Here is a 19,993-nt window from a genome sequence, read left to right as displayed (position 1 = left end):
AGTAAGTGTTATTGCCCCTGCACTCTCTACCTGCAGTCACCAAATTACTCCATGATTGTAGTTACAGTGCCACTGTGTCGAGGGTGGTCAGGTGGGAAAATATGTACACAGCATTGTACTTGATATCACTGCATGAGAGGGACGGCTTCTTCTCCGTCCCCTTTAGGCTATGTGCACACAGTGTGTTTTTCGCTGCGTTTTTGCACGTTTTTTGGGTGCGTTTTTGGCCTCAAAACTGCATGACTTTGCTTCCCCAGCAAAATCTATGAGTATTCATTTTTGCTGTCCGCACACAACTGTTTTTTTTTTTTTAAGCTGCGTTTTTGAGCTTAAAAAAAAAAATGGACATGTCAATTCTTTCCTGCGTTTTTCTGCGGTTTCCCCCCATGCAATGCATTAAAAAACCGCAGAGCTCAAAAACTCAGCCATAAACGCACCAAATCGCGGTAAAAACGCGTGCGTTTTTTGCCGCGTTTTTTTGCTGCACAAAAACACAGCGTAAAAAAAACCGCAGTGTGTGAACTTAGCCTTACTCTACCAGCACACACTGTGTTATCACTTACGCTGCTGTGGGTTTCCCGTCCATCCCCCCCCCTCTCCTAGCCCTTCCTTTTATGGTGGCATTGATTGACTGTGACCCTGAATTAGTCCGCTGATCACAGGTCATTAAAGGGAACCTGTCGCCAGTTTTGGGGCCTATAAGCTGTGGCCTCCTTCCAGTGGGCTCTTATATACAGCATTCTAATATGCTGTGTATATAAGCCCAGGCCGCTGTGTAGAACGTAAAAATCACTTTATAATACTCACCTGAACGGTTGGTTTGGTGCAGACCGGTCGGATGGGTGTCTTCGTTCTCCGGTGCCGGCGCCTCCTCTTACGGCCTTCTATGTCCTCCTTCTGAAGCGGGGGGGGCATGATGCGTCCTACGTCATCCACACTTGCCGGCATTGAGGTCCTGCATAGGTGCACTTTGCTCTGTCCTGAGCAGGGCAGATCACAGTATTGTAGTGCGCCTGCGCGGGACCGGAGAGTGTGTATGACGCATGCGTGGGACGCATCATGCATCCCAGCTTCAGAAGGAGCACAAAGATGGCTGAAGGAGGAGGCATCGGTACCAGTGAATGAAGACGCCCGTATGACCCAACTCAACTGCAGCAACTGTTTTTTAGGTAAGTATTATAAAGTGCTTTTACGTTCTACACAGCGGCCTGGGCTCTTTTATACAACATGTTAGAATGCTGTATATAAGAGCCCAGTGTAGGGAGGCTGCATCTTATAGGTCCCAAATCTGCTGACAGGTTCCCTCTAAAGGGAATCTTGCTGGTTTTTACTATGTAATCTAAGAGTTGCATGATGTAGGGTCGGAGACCCTGATTTCAGCTATGTGTCACTGGACTGCTTGGTGCAGTTTTGATAGAATCCCTGTTTTTGTCTGTTGTGGATGTAGCAGAGCTAATACTTTTAGACTGTGTATAATCCACACCCCTGACTGTCCGCTTCCTGTGTATACTGTGAGCAAGTTGCCAATCAGTGGTGGGGGCAGGGTTACAGAGCTTAGCCCTACTGGCCTGAACGTGACAGCTAGTCCTCTAGGTGTAATCTCCTGCTGATAAAATATTGATTGTATTGAAACTACAGCACACAGCCTAATAAGTGACACATCTCTGGAATCTGGGTCTCTTCTCCTACAGTATGCTCCTCTCAGATTAAATAGTAAAAACCTGTTGACAATTCCCTGTAAAATCATAAAATGAGAACACTGACATCGCAGGAGAAGCTGGTCTGGAAGTTATGTTTGTAGATTTCATTTATTTTCCGTGGACAGCCCCTTCAGTGAGTTCAGTATAAAGCTGTATGCAGAAAGCTGCTGTGCGCCCTCTAGTGGTGGCTGCACATCGTTTTTAGTAAATACTTTAGACATTCAGTCAGATTTTCTTTTTGTATCAAATGAATAATCTTTGGTGTAGAAATGGTTTGGCACCGCCCTGTTCCCCCTCAGTAAATCTTGCAATGTTTCATCTGTTTTGGGCTTTGTATTCTGTACCCTCTGGTGCATCATCATGGAGATATACACGATGTCTGTGCGGATTTCACACTGTTTTGTGGTTTGTTTTGACTTGGGCTACTTTCACACTTGCGTTCAGCGCAGTCCGTCACTATGGAGAATAGCGCAGTCCGTTAACACACTGCGCTATTCTCCATAGACTTGTATGGACGACGCACTGTAACGCAAGTGTCAGCGTTGCATCCGCCTGGACGACGCAGCGTCATTATTTTGACGCTGCGCCGGGCGGATGGAACGCTGCATGTATCGTTTTTTTGAGCAGCGGAAACCTTTATTTTTCACTGCGCATGCCTTTTTTTTTTTTTTTTTTTTTAAATCACAAACTTTATTTTATTTCTCGGTGGCTGAACGTTCAGCTGAGCGCTCGGCCGCCGGCATGCGAGAACGTTCAGCTGAGTGCTCGGCCGCTGGCATGTCAGGGCACTCAGCTGAGTGCTCGGCCGCCGGCATGTCAGGGCACTCAGCTGAGCGCTCGGCCGCCGGCATGTGAGAGTGCTCGGCCGCCGCCTATTAAGAGCGATCAGCTCTTCGTTCACAATAGTCGGCTGCCGGTACTGTAAAGAAGAAAAAATAAATAACTCTTTCCGTTATTTTGTACGATCCGTAGCATTGCGTTGTGCCACTATAAGCAACGCATCCGTTGCATCCGTCACACAACGCAATGCTACGGAAGCCGTCTAACGCAAGTGTGAAACTAGCCTTAAAGATGAACTTTAAACTTCTTCTTTTCTTTATTTCCACCAGAATTTGAACAAGCAGGCGTTTGATCTTGCCAAAGTTCTGTTAAAGCGAACGGTTCAGACCATCGAACCCTGCATTGCTAATGTAGGTACTTTTGTGTTTATGTTGTGTGTTGATTGACATTTGTATATTTTAAGACTTCTTCAGGTTCAGTTGTCTGTCAATCTATGGGCTGTAGAGATCTGTAGGCCTCAGGTTACCGGGACATGCCTTGTCCTAATTAGATGCCAGGAGTATTATTGTCACTACCTGTGCCATCCGTGCAGACCCTGCCAGCTGTGTCCATACCCAGGCCCTACACCATTTACACTGGAAACTCCCTGCAGATGCGTGTATACACTATTCTATTAGTGTAAAGTGATGCATTTCTGAGTGGTGAGCATAGCATTTTCCAAATTATGACACCTACTTAGACTGCTCTGGCCAGTGGGTATGGTTTGCTGGCAGTAGGTGTTACATGTGAGATATTTTTCTATACTCTACAGTACATCATGTTGTTCTGCCATTTTTACTTTTGGCTTTTCTATAGGACTTAGGTTGGCATTACACGGGACGATAGATCGTGCAATCGCACCCGCCCCTGTCGTTTGTGCGTCACGGGCAATTTGTTGCCCGTGTCGCACAATGCTGTAACCCTCCGTCACACGCACTTACCTCCCGAACGACCTCGCTGTGGGCGGCGAACATCATCTTCCTGAAGGGGGAAGGACGTTCGGTGTCACAGCGACGTCACACAGCGGCCGCCTAGTAGAAGCGGAGGGGCGGAGATGAGCGGGACGTAACATCCCGCCCACCTCCTTCCTTCCGCATTGCCGGCGGGTCGCAGGTAAGCTGTGTTCGTCGTTCCCAGGGTGTCACACGGAGCGATGTGTTCTGCCTCAGGAACGACAAACAACCGGCGCGCAGAAGGAGGAACAACTTTATGAAAATGAGCGACGTGTCAACGAGCAACGATAAGGTGAGTATTTTTGCTTGTTCAGTTCGTAGCTGTCACACGCTACAACATCTCAAACGATGCCGGTTGTGCCTCACGGAATCCGTGACCCCGACGACATATCGCCCGATATATCGTAGCGTGTGACGCCGGCCTTAGGCTCTGTTCACACTAGAAAAAGGATTTTTCTGAAGAAATTTCTTGAGTCTGAAAGATTAGCGCACTTGCAGTCAAAAAACGCACCAATACCGCACCGAACACCGCGTGCGTTTTTGTGTGTTCTTGATACATTTATGATGCGTTTTTTCCGCAGGTTGGTCCCTGCGTTTTTTTTTTACTATTATCTATGGCAAAAAACGCAGGTACCTACAGAAAAAAAGTGACATTCTCATTCTTTTTCTCAAGAAATTCTGCAGAAATAATTTTCTTGAGAGAAAAAGTGTGCGCACAACCCCCCCTTCCCGGTTTTGCTGGGGAATGTCTGCAGAAAGGTTACAACCATTTTCTCCAGAAATTTCTGCAGCAAAAACGCAAAAAAAGCGAATAAAAAATGCCTAAGCTACGCCTTCCTAACCCACAATAGTGATATGCAAAGCATCAGTCTCCAAGCACTGGAGTCATGGGAATGGCATTTTTCAGACTCCACCCCCCCACCCCCCACACGCACTTTATTTTCTTAGCCCCCATCGGTCAGAACATCACTGGGATTAGCTGCATTTTTGTTTCATCTTCTTTTTTTTCTTCTTCTTTTACCCAATAGTTTTTCAACCAGGTGTTGGTGTTAGGAAAGTCTTCTGTGAGCGACCTGTCGGAGCACGTGTTTGACCTCATTCAAGAGCTGTTTGCAATAGATCCGAATCTGCTGGTTTCTGTGATGCCCCAGCTGGAATTTAAGCTAAAGGTGAGGCGAGGTCTCCCCTTATTCTTAGATATTGTAATTATTGACCAAGAAAAATGTTTAATCTGTCATCCATGTTGTAGATGCTCAATAGTGATGGAACATTTACACGGTCATATACCCCTTTCACATGTAAAGCGCCATGGAATAAATAGCGCTACAATAATTAATAATTATAATAGGTATAACATGGACTTCTGGGTGCTTTCTGGAGACACCAGATGTATAACATTCCCTCTTTTAGTTTTAGTATTTAATATGCTTATAATTCCTTATTCTGCCTGCATTTTCAGGTGCTTAAAGGGAACCTGTCAGGTGTAATATGCACCCAGGACCACGAGCAGTTAGGGGTGTATATTGCTAATCCCTGCCTAACCGTCCCTGTATACACTAGCATAGATAAATAGATCTTTGGAAAAAGTATTTCTAAAGATCTTTTATCTTATGCTAATGAGCGCAGGGACTAGTCCCAAGGGCATTTCTCCCCTTAGTCAGTCGGCATGGTAGCACACTCCTGTGGGCATACTAACATGCTAATGAATAGGCAGCGATGCTGCACATACCTCACTGTTCCAAGGCGGCCGGTGGAGGATGGATGTGCCCTGCGCATGATCCATAGTACCCGAGGCTTCCGATTATGACTGATGCCGAGTGTAAGCTTCCCGGCTTCATTGATGTATGGTGCGCATGACCGGAAGTGCTGAAGACTCAGGATCATGCCCAGTGAACATCCATCCTCTGCCAGCGCCATGAACAGGGAGGTATGTGTGGCAGCGTTGCGTATTCATTAGCATGTGAGTACGCCCACAGAGGCGAGCTGCCATGCTATGTGGGCTGACTCTCTAAAGGGAGAAACGCCCTTGGTACTAGTCCCCGCACTTATTAATTAGCATAAGATAAAAGATCTTTCTTCATCGTTCCTTATGGGAGACCCAGACCATGGGTGTATAGCTTCTGCCTCCGGAGGACACACAAAGTACTACACTAAAAAGTGTAGCTCCTCCCTCCTAGCATATACACCCCCTGGATAACCAAATATAGCCAGTTCAATGCTTTGTGTTCAGGAGGCACACATCCACACATGCATTCTCATCTGATTTTTGATTTTAAAGAGTTTGAAGAAAAGCGGGTCCAAGCTGGACCCCCGGCATGTCCCTTCTCACCCCACTGTGTCGGCGGTGTTGTTAAGGTTGATTTACAAGGCTGCAGCCTTACATGCCGCGCTCCTTCACCATCCCTCGGGCTCTGACTTGAAGTGGGAGCCAGCACGGTTCTCACTGCTTTGCAGGAGACCGGTCTCCATCCGCAGCCCTTTCAGGACCCTGCCGGACGGAGCACTCATCCCTCAGGGACCTGGCCCTGCGTCTCACAAGCTAAGTATTGAGACGTTATTGTCAGGGGGGTCCCTTGCACTTTAATGTTGGGGAGAGAGTGTTATGCAACCTTTGTGACATTTCCGGCCGGTTCTCCGGTTTTCACCAGAGAACCGCGCCGAGGGTGCCTGCGCGCCGGCCGCATTGTAAAATTTAGGCCCCGGCTTCGGCTGCGGCCTACTTTCGTTTTCACTGCCCCTGCATGTCAGTCATACAGAGGGACAGTGCGGCGCCGCCCACCGGCCGTTCAGCTCAGGGGAGGACACTCCTCTCTGAGGAGATGTTTCCCTCCCCTGTATATCTCCTTGGCCCTCCGGTTCCCACTCTTGGACTAGGCCCCGCCCCCCCTCCTCACTCCGGCGCCATTTTATCAGCGTTCTCATACTGATCGGCGCTGGCTGCTGCATCTCTGCAACCTGTCTGGGGGTCCGAGCTGTGGGATCCGGAGGGCACACAAAACGGTCTGGTAAGCCACAACCTCTGGTTGTGGACCTTCTTATACACTCTCTGGGGGTCATTCTGAAGGAGTGTGTTCTTTACTGCAGAACCTCCACCTCAGCAGCATGTCTCACACTAGGAGCAAGGCTGCAAGGCTGTACTCAATATGCACTGCATGTAAGCTCGTACTGCCTGAACCGAGCACATATCCACATTGTGATGCCTGCTCTAACATGGTGGTGCCTCAGCCTGGAGTCTCCCCAGTGGTCCCTCCGGCTGCTCCGGCCCCGGTGGCTGAACCCCCGGCTTGGGTAGAATTGTTTTCTAAGTCTATCTCCCAGTCCTTTGCCGACTCCATGGGACAGCTGTCCCGGACTCTGCTGACCATGCATCAGCCCCCTTCTCAGGGCGCCTCTGCTGCTTCGGCTCGCTCTGCAGAGCTCACAGAGGATTCTTCATCTGCTCCCAGACCCCGTCCTCCTAAAAGGAGACGCAGGGTCCCCTCTCCTTCCTCGTCCCGCGGCTCCGATTCACGAGCCGACTCGCAGGACGAGGAGGATGTCTTTACTGGGGGCTCGGACGCTACCTCCATGTGCCCCATTGATCTGACCGAGGGTGATGCAGATGTGAGTGATTTGATTGCGTCGATTAATTCTGTACTGGACCTCAATCCGCCAGTATCAGAGGAGCAACCCTCTCTGGCAGAAAAGCACCAGTTTACCTTGCCTAAGGGAACAAGGAGTGTGTTCTTTAACCACTCCAGTTTTCAAGCCACTGTGTCCAAGCCCAGAGCCTGTCCTGACAATCGCTTCCCAAAGCGTGGTTCTGATGACCGTTTTCCTTTTCCACCAGAGGTGGTCAAGGAGTGGGCTCACTCACCAAAGGTAGACCCTCCGGTGTCTAGACTCTCAGCCTGGACAGTTGTATCTGTGGCTGATGGCACCTCACTTAAGGATCCCACTGACCGCCAGGTTGACCTCCTGGCCAAGTCTGTCTATGAGGCGGCAGGGGCCTCGTTCTCCCCATCCTTTGCAGCAGTGTGGGCTCTCAAAGCCATCTCTGCTTCCCTAGAGGAGATGCATTCCCTCACTAGGGACTCTATGCCTGAATTGGTTACCTTAACTTCCCAGGCTTCAGCCTTTTCAGCCTACGCCATGTCTGCCATGCTGGAGGCCTCTCACCGCACTGCGGTGGCCTCCGCTAATTCCCTCGCTATCCGCAGGATCTTGTGGCTTCGACAGTGGAAGGCAGATGCTTCCTCAAAGAAGTACATTGCTGGGCTCCCATTTGCTGGGTCCAGGCTGTTCGGTGAACAACTGGATGAAATAATTAAGGAGGCTACTGGCGGGAAGAGTACTTCCTGGCCACAGACTAAAACCAGGAAACCTGTCCAGGGCAGGAACCAGTCGAGGTTTCGTTCCTTTCGTTCCTCTAACTGGTCGTCCTCTAAGCCCTCGGCCTCGTCCACTAACTCAGCCAAGGACCAGAAGCCCACCTGGCGCAAGAAGCCGCGTCCACAAAAGTCCGCAGGAGCTGCTGCCACCAAGGCAGCCTCCTCTTGACTATCTGGCCGAGCCAGCAACGTCCTTGGTCGGTGGCAGGCTCTCCCACTTTGGCGACGTGTGGTTTCAACACGTCTCCGATCAGTGGGTGCGGGATATCCTCTCCCACGGCTACAGGATAGAGTTCTCTTCCAGCCCGCCAAACAGATTTTTTCTGTCAACTCCCCCCTGCTCCAAGGCCGCCGCCTTCTCTCAGGCCGTGGCATCCTTGCAGGCCAACGGAGTAATTGTACCGGTTCCCGCCAGGGAACGGTTCAGAGGTTTTTACTCAAATCTCTTCCTAGTCCCCAAAAAGTACGGTTCCTTCCGGCCCATCCTGGATCTCAAGCTTCTCAACAAGCATGTTCAGGTGCGGCACTTTCGCATGGCGTCTCTGCGATCAGTCATTGCCTCAATGACCCAAGGAGATTTCCTGGCATCCATCGACATCAGAGATGCCTATCTGCATGTGCCAATTGCAGTTTCACACCAGCGTTGGCTACGTTTTGCAATCGGAGAGGAACATTTCCAATTCGTGGCTCTCCCCTTCGGGTTAGCCACGGCCCCTCGAGTATTTACCAAGGTCATGACAGCAGTGGTTGCGGTTCTGCACCTCCAGGGGTTGGCAGTGATTCCTTACCTGGACAACCTTCTTGTCAAGGCTTCATCCAGTGCAGACTGTCAGCGGAGTGTCTCGCTCACTCTCGCCACTCTTGTTCAATTCGGGTGGCTTGTCAATCTGCCCAAGTCCACTCTGACCCCGACCCAAGAACTCACGTACCTAGGGATGCAATTCGAGACTCTGCCGGCACTTGTCAAGCTGCCCTTAGTCAAACAGCAGTCCCTCCATCTGGCGGTGCGCTCTCTGTTGAGGCCCCGCCATCATTCCATCAGGCACCTCATGCAGGTGCTGGGTCAGATGGTGGCGTCAATGGAAGCGGGTCCCTTTGCCCAGTTCCATCTGCGTCCTGTGCAGCTGGACATTCTCCGCTGTTGGGACAAGCGGACTTCTTCCTTGCACAGGTTGGTGGCTCTGTCGCCACAGACCAGGAGCTCTCTTCAGTGGTGGCTTCGGCCCCTCTCTCTGTCTCAGGGACGCTCCTTCCTGACCCCGTCCTGGGTGATCCTCACCACGGATGCCAGTCTATCCGGCTGGGGAGCAGTATTTCTCCACCACCGAGCACAGGGCACTTGGACTCCGTCCGAATCAGCCCTCTCGATCAATGTGCTGGAAATCAGAGCTGTTCTCTTAGCTCTCGTAGCCTTTCACCACCTGTTGGCGGGCAAGCACATTCGAGTCCAGTCAGACAACGCGACAGCAGTTGCCTACATCAATCCCCAGGGCGGGAATCGCAGCCGCCTGGCAATGTTGGAGGTTCAACGCATCCTTCAGTGGACGGAGGACTCCAAGTCCACCATATCCGCAGTCCACATCCCAGGCGTAGAAAACTGGGAGGCAGATTATCTCAGCCGTCAAACCGTGGACAACGGCGAGTGGGCTCTGCATCCGGCAGTGTTCCGGTCGATCTGCCGCAAGTGGGGCACTCCGGAAGTGGATCTAATGGCATCCCGGCACAACAACAAGGTCCCGGTTTACGTGGCTCGCTCCCACGATCCTCAGGCCTTTGCAGCGGACGCGCTGGTTCAGGATTGGTCCCAGTTCCGTCTGTCTTGCGTGTTTCCCCCTCTAGCTCTCTTGCCCAGAGTCCTGCGCAAGATCAGAATGGAGGGCCGTCGGGTCATACTCATTGCTCCAGACTGGCCCAGGCGAGCTTGGTACCCAGACCTGCTCCGTCTGTCCGTAGAGGTGCCGTGGCATCTCCCGGACCGCCCAGACCTTCTCTCACAAGGTCCGTTTTTCCGCCAGAATTCTGCAGCTCTCAGATTGACGGCGTGGCTCTTGAGTCCTGGATCCTGACGGCTTCCGGCATTCCTCCCGAAGTCATCTCCACTATGACTCAGGCTTGGAAGTCTTCCTCGGCCAAAATTGACCACAGGACTTGGAGAATTTTCCTATCCTGGTGTCGTTCTTCCGGCCATGCCCCTTGGCCTTTTTCCCTGCCGACCCTTCTGTCCTTCCTGCAGTCTGGTCTGCAGCTAGGACTATCCCTCAATTCCCTCAAGGGACAGGTCTCGGCTCTGTCAGTGTTGTTCCAGCGGCGTATCGCCCGGCTGGCTCAGGTGCGCACCTTCATGCAGGGCGCATCTCACATCATTCCACCTTACCGGCGGCCTCTGGATCCCTGGGACCTCAATCTGGTCCTCACGGCCTTGCAGAAACCCCCTTTAGAGCCACTTAGGGAGGTTTCTTTGTCTCGTCTTTCACAGAAAGTGGTCTTTCTAGTGGCCATAACTTCCCTCAGGAGAGTCTCTGATTTGGCTGCGCTCTCTTCGGTGTCACCTTTTTTGGTTTTTCATCAAGACAAGGTGGTTCTCCGTCCGACTCCGGACTTTCTTCCTAAGGTGGTATCTCCTTTCCACCTTAACCAGGATATTTCCCTGCCTTCCTTTTCTCCGGCTCCTGTTCATCGCTTTGAAAAAGCGTTGCATACTCTGCATCTGGTGCGGGCGCTCCGGATCTATGTGTCTCGCACCGCTGCTCTTAGGCGGTGCACCTCTCTTTTTGTGCTGACCACTGGTCGGCGTAAGGGCCTCTCGGCTTCTAAGCCGACCCTAGCTCGTTGGATTAGGTCGGCCATTTCCGATGCCTACCAGTGTACTCAAGTGCCTCCCCCGCCGGGGATCAAGGCACACTCGACCAGAGCTGTCGGTGCCTCTTGGGCTTTCAAGCACCAGGCTACGGCTCAGCAGGTCTGTCAGGCTGCCACTTGGTCCAGTCTGCATACCTTTTCGAAGCACTACCAAGTGCATGCTCATGCTTCGGCAGATGCGAGCTTGGGCAGACGCATCCTTCAGGCGGCTGTCACTCATTTGTGAAGTTAGGTTTCGCCTACTTCTTAGTTTTCTGTTTTATTCCCACCCATGGACTGTTTTGAGACGTCCCATGGTCTGGGTCTCCCATAAGGAACGATGAAGAAAAAGAGAATTTTGTTTACTTACCGTAAATTCTTTTTCTTATAGTTCCGACATGGGAGACCCAGCACCCTCCCTGTTGCCTGTTGGCAGTTTTCTTGTTCCGTGTGTTTTCACCGGCTGTTGTTGTAGACAGAGTCTCCGGTTGTTCTGGGTTTTGCTCTATCTCTACTTGTGGGTGGATGTCCTCCTTCAGCTTTTGCACTAAACTGGCTATATTTGGTTATCCAGGGGGTGTATATGCTAGGAGGGAGGAGCTACACTTTTTAGTGTAGTACTTTGTGTGTCCTCCGGAGGCAGAAGCTATACACCCATGGTCTGGGTCTCCCATGTCGGAACTATGAGAAAAAGAATTTACGGTAAGTAAACAAAATTCTCTTTTTTGAAATAGTTTTTCTAAAGATCCCATTATCTATGCTAGTGTATACAGCGATGGTTAGGCAGGGATTAGCAATATGTACCCAGAACTGCTGCTGGTTCTGGCTGCATATTGTACCTGATAGGTTCACTTTAAAATAAATGTGCTTAATGGGCTGACTTCTAATCTAGGAGGTCCAACTAGAAGCCAAATGGCCAGTGTTGCCTACAGTATAAGCCCCTAATTTTTCTGCTGTACTATTACACTTTGTAGTTTGGACTCGTATTCCTATTTTCTTTTGTTGAGTTGTCCACTGTTTTATTTACAAAGGTCTCCAAAAGAGAAGCATATATAGTAGGTTGTCCTTGCCTAGGCCTCATTCACACATCCATGTTTATACACGTATGTGAAAAAATGGTTCCGGTGTCATCAGTGTTTAGTGTACGGTCTGTGTTTACCATCAGTGCTTTTCTTTAGTAATAGGTGTTTACCATCAGTAACAGTAGTGCTTTTCTTTAGTGTACGTGTTTACCATCAGTGACATTAGTCCTTTTCTTTAGTGTACGTGTTTACCATCAGTGACATCAGTGCTTTTCTTTAGTGTACGTGTTTACCATCAGTGACATTAGTGCTTTTCTTTAGTGTATGGTCTGTGTTTACCATCAGTGACATTAGTGCTTTTCTTTAGTGTATGGTCTGTGTTTACCATCAGTGACATTAGTGCTTTTCTTTAGTGTATGGTCTGTGTTTACCATCAGTGACATTAGTTCTTTTCTTTAGTGTATGGTCTGTGTTTACCAGCAGTGACATTAGTGCTTTTCTTTAGTGTACGGTCCGTATTTACCATCAGTGACATTAGTGCTTTTCTTTAGTGTACGGTCCGTGTTTACCATGAGTGACATTAGTGCTTTTCTTTAGTGTACATGTTTACCATCAGTGACATTAGTGCTTTTCTTTAGTGTACGTGTTTACCATCAGTGACATTAGTCCTTTTCTTTAGTGTACGGTCTGTGTTTACCATCAGTAACATCAGTGTTTTTTACTGTGGATAAATCAATGACAAAGCACACAGATTGTACACTGATGCTATCCGTGTGCTGTACGTATTTCTCTTTTGCTTCATTGGGGGACACAGGAAAACCATAGGTATATGATTTTCCTGTGTCCCCCCCCAATGAAGACTGAGAAAGAGAGTGAGTACCCAGATCTTCCTTTTTCACAGAGCCATAGACTTTCATTAACCCTTGTCATTTGTGCTGCCGGGAAAAAACAGACATGTGAATAGCACCGTGGATTTTAATGGGTACATGCGGTATACGTGGAAAAAAAAACATGGTTTTGGGTCATTCCATGTAAAGTGGACCAGTGGTCCCCACTCAACCTTCTCCGATTTTGCTGAAAATTTATAAGGATGTACATGTATGTTTGAAAAGAGGTTCTGTAAATTTTTAGGGCCAGATCTCAAATACATTGGGCACTGTTGACCTTTCACACAAAATTGCGGCCGAAATATTGTTTTGTCATAGCCGGTAATAATTTTATCGTGTTTAGCAGCAAAAGTTGAGCTAGTATGCCAAATTTCAGCATCATAGCCAGTATAGAACTCTAATGGCTATGTGCCAAAGTTTGCAAAATCCTCTTAGCTGAAGCCGCAGGCTTGGTGGGACCTCCAGTGAAAGGTCAACAGAGCCCAATGTGTTTGAGATGTGGCCCTAAAAATGTACAGAACCTCTTTTCAAACATACATGTACATCCTTTTCATGTATGTTTGAAAGGTCGAGTGGGGACGATTTTTAAAACTGGTCCACTTGATGTGGAATGACCCTTTTCCTTTAGCAGGAGAACTGAAACATTACATAATGCTCATTGAAATCACCGGGCTGCCTGTAGAGAGCACAGAAGTGCTGGGCTCGTTGCGGTCTGTAGCCGGTCGTCTGGCTATTAGCTCCGTTTAACCCCCTCTAGTAACTCTGTTACCTATAGTAGGTATTCAGAATGTGTTCTCTACATTACACCACCTCTTTTTAGGCCTTTTAGGCTACAATAAGCGGTTAGTTTATATACCATATTAATATTAATGACTTTATTGCCCAGAATTTTCTATGTTGCTATTATTTAGTACTTAGATTTTATATATTTGCCTTTCTTCTCAGAGTAATGACGGGGAGGAACGTCTGGCTGTTGTGCGACTTCTTGCAAAGCTTTTTGGTTCTAAAGACTCCGACTTGGCAAATCAGAACCGTCCTCTGTGGCAATGCTTCCTCGGCCGGTGAGTGTGACGGGCAGTCACTTGTCAATGTTATCAACTGTCAAGGGAGAGATTTGGGTAAGACTGCTAATGGAGTCTTGGTTCAGGGCACATCCAGAGGTATGGTCCAAATTCGCTATCTGTACAGATATTATAAGACTCAATAATCAATGAACACAGAACATGTTCTCTGGTTGAGCCCAGGCTTGCGTCTGAACTCGTGTATTCAATTGCTCAAGCATTAACACATCATTTCAGCCTTGAAACATCTTTACAAAACTTCTCCATTTGCTCACACATACTAATAAAAATAATTAGGGGGGAGTGCGTATGGGCAGCTTGGGAGAATGCATGAGATCATATATCATCCCAGATGGTACATTCCTTCTACTGTGAATTTTACTGATAAGGCTCCCAATTAACTTAATGAATATCTCCCTTGTTCATAGTTGGTTCATTTGTACTTTGGTTAACCCTTTCTTGAATATACAGCTTAGAATCATATCATGGCATCTGTGCAATTGTCATATAGACACACAGATGCAGTTGTAGATGTAGATGCAGTGACATCTACATTTTGATTATTTACATACACAGATAATCTTATTACATTTGAACAAACAATTTATAGCCCAGGCTACCTTCACACTACCACAAGAACAGTGTGAATGGGTATGTGCTCACCTTCAATCCCCCCTGGACATTTTCTGTTTTTCCATTTTCATTTTTTCCTCCCCTACTTCGAAGAGCCATAACTTTTTTTTATTTCTTTGGGAAAAAAATTCCCAATGCAGTATAATTGCAAAAAAAAGTGCAATTCCACCATTTTTGTACTTCTTTTTTTTTTTTTTTTATGTACCATATTCACTTTATGGTAAAACTGACTGACGTGGCAATTTGTTTCTCCAGGTGAATACGAGTACGCAGATTACTAACAGTTTTCTTTTTGTGTTTTTTTGTTGTTTTTTTTACTTTCAAGTGATGGAAAAAAATTAAGAAATTTAAAAGAAAAAAAAAATTTTTGTCTCCATTTTCTGAGACCCGTAATGTTCTTATTTTTCGGGATGTGGGGCTGTGTGAGGGCTTATTTTTGTGTACCTTGAGCTGATGTTGTTACTGATGCTATTTTTTAATAGATACAATGTTTTGGTTGCCTCTTATTGAATTTTATTGCTATATTGTGGCGGCCAAAAAAACCCGTAATTCTGGTATTTAGAATTTTTCTTATGCAGTATATTGATTGGATTGTTTTCTTTTATATTTTGATGGCTAAGGCATTTATGAACACAGACTGTATTTATTTTTTTTTTTTGTTTTTTCAATGGGGCAAAAGAGGGGTGATTTCAACTTTTTTTTTTTTCCCACTTTTTATTGTATTTAATAGTCCCCTTAGGGACCTTTTTAAGCTACGATTTTCCGATCAATTGTGCTTTACAGAGCAGTGCATCAGCAGTGCTACCTATACAGTGGATCCTTGGATTATGAGCATAATTGGTTCCGGGACTGTGCTCTTAAAGTTACTCTTATATCAAAGCGAATTTTCCCATAGGAAATAATTGAAACGCAGACAATTCGTTCCACAACCCAAAAATATTTACTGTATTTATACAAACTTATTACAGTAATACATAATGTCCTGTATTCATATAAAACTATTACAGTACACTAATACAAAATACTGTACAGTAAAAAACATAAAGCAAATTAAACTGCACTTTACCTTACAATAGAATTGTTGGGGTGTGAGGTGCAGTATAAGCAATGTGCTGCACTGGTTAGCAGAAAGTACAATACTATATCCACAAATGCAAATTGATGACATGCGATATAGCGTATCTGTATTGTAGAAAAACGTTTGTCATTGAGAAATTTCAGTTGGGGAAGATGAAGAGAAGGAGGAAGGAGCAGAAGTGCTCAGTTGAGGGCTGCTCTCCTCCGGCATGCCATACACTTTATAATTCGCCTGTCTTCAGCTTCTTAGGACACCGACTTCTTCTGCATGTCTAAGTGATCTCTAGGGATCTCCACCTTTAGACACCCTATGATTTAATATGTCTGATGTGTTTGTATGACATATAGCTTTTGAAAGGTTCATCTAGAAGTATTGTTGCTAGAGGTGCTTGAGATTAAGCATTAATCTTTAGGAAGCTTTCACACATCCGCCGTGTTTTGCCCTCAGGCACAATCTCGTTTGTGCCTGATGCAATGTCGCAGATTGTGTAAAAACTGATGCGACGGATCCAGCAAAAAACGGATCCGTTTTTTTTTTTTCCTTTTTTCCATAGAGAGAGAGAGATCCCATCATCACCGCACACACCCCGGCACTACTGCACCCATCATCACCGCACACACTACTGCACCCATCATCACCGCACACACCCCGGCACTACTGCACCCATCATCACCGCACACACCCCGGCACTACTGCACCCATCATCACCGCACACACCCCGGCACTACTGCACCCATCATCACCGCACACACCCCGGCACTATTGCACCCATCATCACCGCACACACCCCGGCACTATTGCACCCATCATCACCGCACACACCCAGGCACTACTGCACCCATCATCACCGCACACACCCAGGCACTACTGCACCCATCATCACCGCACACACCCAGGCACTACTGCACCCATGCCGCCATCATCACCGCACACACCCAGGCACTACCGCCCCCATCACCGCACACACCCAGGCACTACCGCCCCCATCACAGCACACACGCAGGCACTACCGCCCCCATCATCACAGCACACACGCAGGCACTACCGCCCCCATCATCACAGCACACACCCAGGCACTACTGCACCCATCATCACCGCACCAACCCCGGCACTACTGCACACACACCGGCACTACCTGAGTGATGTCACCGCTGATCGCGCGACTCACTTCAGTTGCTGCATGGAGCTTACAGGAGCGGCGGTGTTCTACAGCCGATCCTGTCAGCTTCATGTAGCAGAGCTGAAAGTGTTGTCGAGCCGCGTGTGGATTACGTCAGACCTGGAGGGGTATTTGGGGGTTAATAAAGTGGTGAAAGAGGGTGTTTTTTTTTTTTTTTCCTCATTTCAAATAAAGATTTTTCTTTGTGTTTATTTACTTTAACTTACAGGTTAATCATGGAATGTGTCTCATAGAGGCCTGCTGGACTTAGTGGCAGCTATGGTCTGTGTGAGGTAGCGACCACCAATGTGGTAAATGGTCGCTGTGTGTCGCAGTAAAGAAGGTCCCTGTGATAATAAACTGAAGAGGTTGCTATGGGACTTTTATTTCCACAAAGGCTTGTTTTTGCATATAAGGGTCAGGTTCCCTTTACTAATGCCAGTTTGCTGTGCAGGTCTGGAGAATCGCAGACCTCCACCTGTGGGTGTGTCCTGTCTGATTTAGGAGACTGTCAGAGTCTGGAATTCAGTCTGAGTTGAGACTGAGGAGAGTGCAGCCAGGCTAGGGCTGTGGCTGCAGGGCCGAACCTCTCCTGGAGGAGAGACAGACAGAAGTCTGAGAGTGAGCTGCACATGGAGATTGTGTGCTGGAGCTCTGTCTGTGTGAAGACTGGAGAGAGACTTTTTGAAATCAGTCCACGTGAGGACTGGGGGAAAAACTGCAGCCTGGCTGGAGAGTGCTGGAGGCTGCAGGAAGTAACCACAGTGAGTGGTGTTTGCTGGCAGGAGCCAGAGTGTGGAGACTCCACTATGGACATTTAATTGGACTGGAAGCCCACGGTACGTGGATTGTTTAAGAGCAGTTTATGCTGAGTTTTAAATAAACTGCCAAAATTTTATAGAGAGACTGTAGCTGTGTTGCAGAAGCTACCTCGCACCACTGCAAGCGAGTGGAACCCCCAGGTTGCGGGGTGCAACCGTACAGCTGCCATTAACTCATTATTACCCCGATTGCCACTGCACCAGGGCAATTCGGGATGAGCCGGGTCGAGTCCCGGGACTGTCGCATCTAATGGATGCGGCAATTCCGGGCGGCTGCTGGCTGATATTTTTAGGCTGGGGGGCTCCCCATCCTGAGAATACCAGCCATCAGCCGTGTGGCTTTACCTTGGCTGGTATTAAAATTGGGGTGGACCGCATGCAGTTTTTTTTTTTGTTTTTTTTTAATTTATTTTACTGGAAGATATAGACCCACCCACCGGCGGCTGTAATTGGTTGCAGTGAGACAGCTGTCACTCAGTGTGGGGGCGTGTCTGACTGCAACCAATCCTAGGCGCCGGTGGGCGAGGGAAGCAGGGAATACGAGATGGAATAATGAGCGGCCGGCATTTTCAAAAGCTGGAGAAGCCGCCAGAGCAGTGTGGCCGCTGTGCAGCGCCGCTCCAGTGATCGGTGAGTATAAAGGAGGGAGAGACCGACAGAGAGAGAGAGACTCTGGGCATGCCCAGAAACAAAAACCGTATCAGTCGTTGGATTCAGTCATATGACTGATCCCGAGCCATACGGTTTTTCGCCGGAGACAAAAAACGCTGTAAGCAGCGTTCCATCTGGTTGCCAGATCCGCTATTTACGCTGGATCCAGCAAAAGCCGGATGCAACGCAAGGCCATGCGGGACAATCCGGCGCTAATACAAGTCTATGTGGGAAAAAACGGATCCGGCGGCAACACATGCGGGATCCCTTCTTTCTGGTTTTTACCGGATTGTGCCGCAAGGCAAAAAACGGAAGTGTGATAGCAGCCTTAGGATGATGTGAGCAAATAATTTTTAGGCTTCATTTGGAAAAACAAAAACTTTGATCTTGTATTTGGCAGTGAGAAAACCTGCAAGATTTATGCCATTTTCAAGAGCCAATTCACGAGAACTGTGAAATATTGACTTCTCGCCAGATTGTGCAGCTTTCCTGCAGCTTTGAGCTTGTTATGAATAATCTGTCATTTTTTATTTCAGTGTAAGAAATATATTTTTTCTGTCAAGGTTACATTATAATCTGTAAAATAATAAAAATCAGAGAGCCTAAGCGGTGGACACATTTGATCATTTACCGAGTGGTTTAATGAATGCGTATTATTATTGCACATGGGACTTTAGACTCTCTCCATCTTGACATTGTTCAGTGTTATTTCTTATAGTTGAAGTGCTTGCATTGAGATCTGACTTGTACATGTTCTCTTTTTTTAGCTTTAATGATATTCATGTTCCTGTCAGACTGGAAAGTGTGAAATTCGCTAGTCACTGTCTGATGAACCATCCTGACCTGGCTAAGGATCTCACAGGTAGGTCGGGAACTACTGCTTAGTAATAAGTGCTGTCTTTTCCGGCGTATAAGATGACTGGACGTATAAGACAACCCCAAACGTTCCCAGTTAAAATATAGAGTTTGTGATATACCGTACATACTCGAGTATAAGCCGAGGCCCCTATTTTACCACAAAAAAAACTGGGAAACCTTATTGACTAGAGTATAAGCCTAGGGTGGGAAATGCAGCAGCTGCTGGAAAATTTCAAAAATACAAATATATACCAATAAAATGTAATGTGTCAATCTTTGTGCCCCTTGTAGTAATGTGCCCATCCTTTTGTTCCCTTGTAGTAATGTGCCCATCCTTTTGTTCCCTTGTAGTAATGTACCCATCCTTGTGCTTTCTAGTAATGTGCCCATTGTTTAGTAATGTCTTCCTACTGGTCCCCTTCTTGTCCCTTATTTACACACAATAAAAATAATATTCACCTGTCCTCCATTCCGCAGTGTCCCCAGCTGCTTCTTGCAGACCACAGGCACTTAGATCACTCGGTGATCTCATCCGATGCACAGAGCTGCCGCTGCAGACTGCCATCATGGCTTTACTGCAGTTGAATGCTTTACGGCGGCATTCAACTGCTGTAAAGCACTGGTAGCAGCGGTGGCTCCATGCACCTGACGTGATCATCAAGGGGTGCTTCTTTGTGACCGCAGGCACACAGACCCCTCCATGATCACGTCCAATACACAGGGCCACCGCCGCTGTTTCAGCGCTTTACTGCAGTTGAATGCTTTGCGCCGCCGTCGTAAAGCATTCAACTGCAGTAAAGCCATAATGGCAGCCTGCAGCGGCGGCTCTGCATCGGACGAGAGCTAAGTGCCTGTCGTCTGCAAGAAGCAGCTAAGGACACCGTGGGAACTGAGGACAGGTGAGAATATTTTTTTCTTTTTCGCTCCTAATTGGGAGACCCAGACAATTGGGTGTATAGCTATTGCCTCTGGAGGCCACACAAAGTATTACACTTAAAAGTGTAAGGCCCCTCCCCTTCTGGCTATACACCCCCAGTGGGATCACTGGCTCACCAGTTTTGTGCTTTGTGCGAAGGAGGCAACACATCCACGCATAGCTCCACTTTTTAGTCAGCAGCAGCTGCTGACTATGTCGGATGGAAG

At 47.8% G+C, this 19,993-nt stretch overlaps 1 protein-coding gene across 3 annotated transcripts in view; it reads left to right on the top strand.

Moving 5' to 3' along the window:
• The window catches only part of PDS5A (PDS5 cohesin associated factor A), a 239,055-nt gene that overhangs the window by 75,274 nt on the left and 143,788 nt on the right, over window positions 1–19,993 (top strand). For all 3 annotated transcript variants that reach the window (XM_075346978.1, XM_075346977.1, XM_075346976.1), the window contains exons 7-10: window positions 2,810–2,890; window positions 4,501–4,641; window positions 13,535–13,650; window positions 18,760–18,854. In XM_075346978.1, coding sequence (XP_075203093.1) covers window positions 2,810–2,890; window positions 4,501–4,641; window positions 13,535–13,650; window positions 18,760–18,854 — 433 coding nt within the window. The remainder of the gene's footprint in view (window positions 1–2,809; window positions 2,891–4,500; window positions 4,642–13,534; window positions 13,651–18,759; window positions 18,855–19,993) is intronic.

Source organism: Anomaloglossus baeobatrachus, chromosome 1, assembly GCF_048569485.1.
Source record: "Anomaloglossus baeobatrachus isolate aAnoBae1 chromosome 1, aAnoBae1.hap1, whole genome shotgun sequence".
Lineage (NCBI taxonomy): Eukaryota > Metazoa > Chordata > Amphibia > Anura > Aromobatidae > Anomaloglossus > Anomaloglossus baeobatrachus.
The sequence above is the reverse complement of the archived record's forward strand: the minus strand, read 5'-3'. Positions and strand labels throughout refer to the sequence as shown.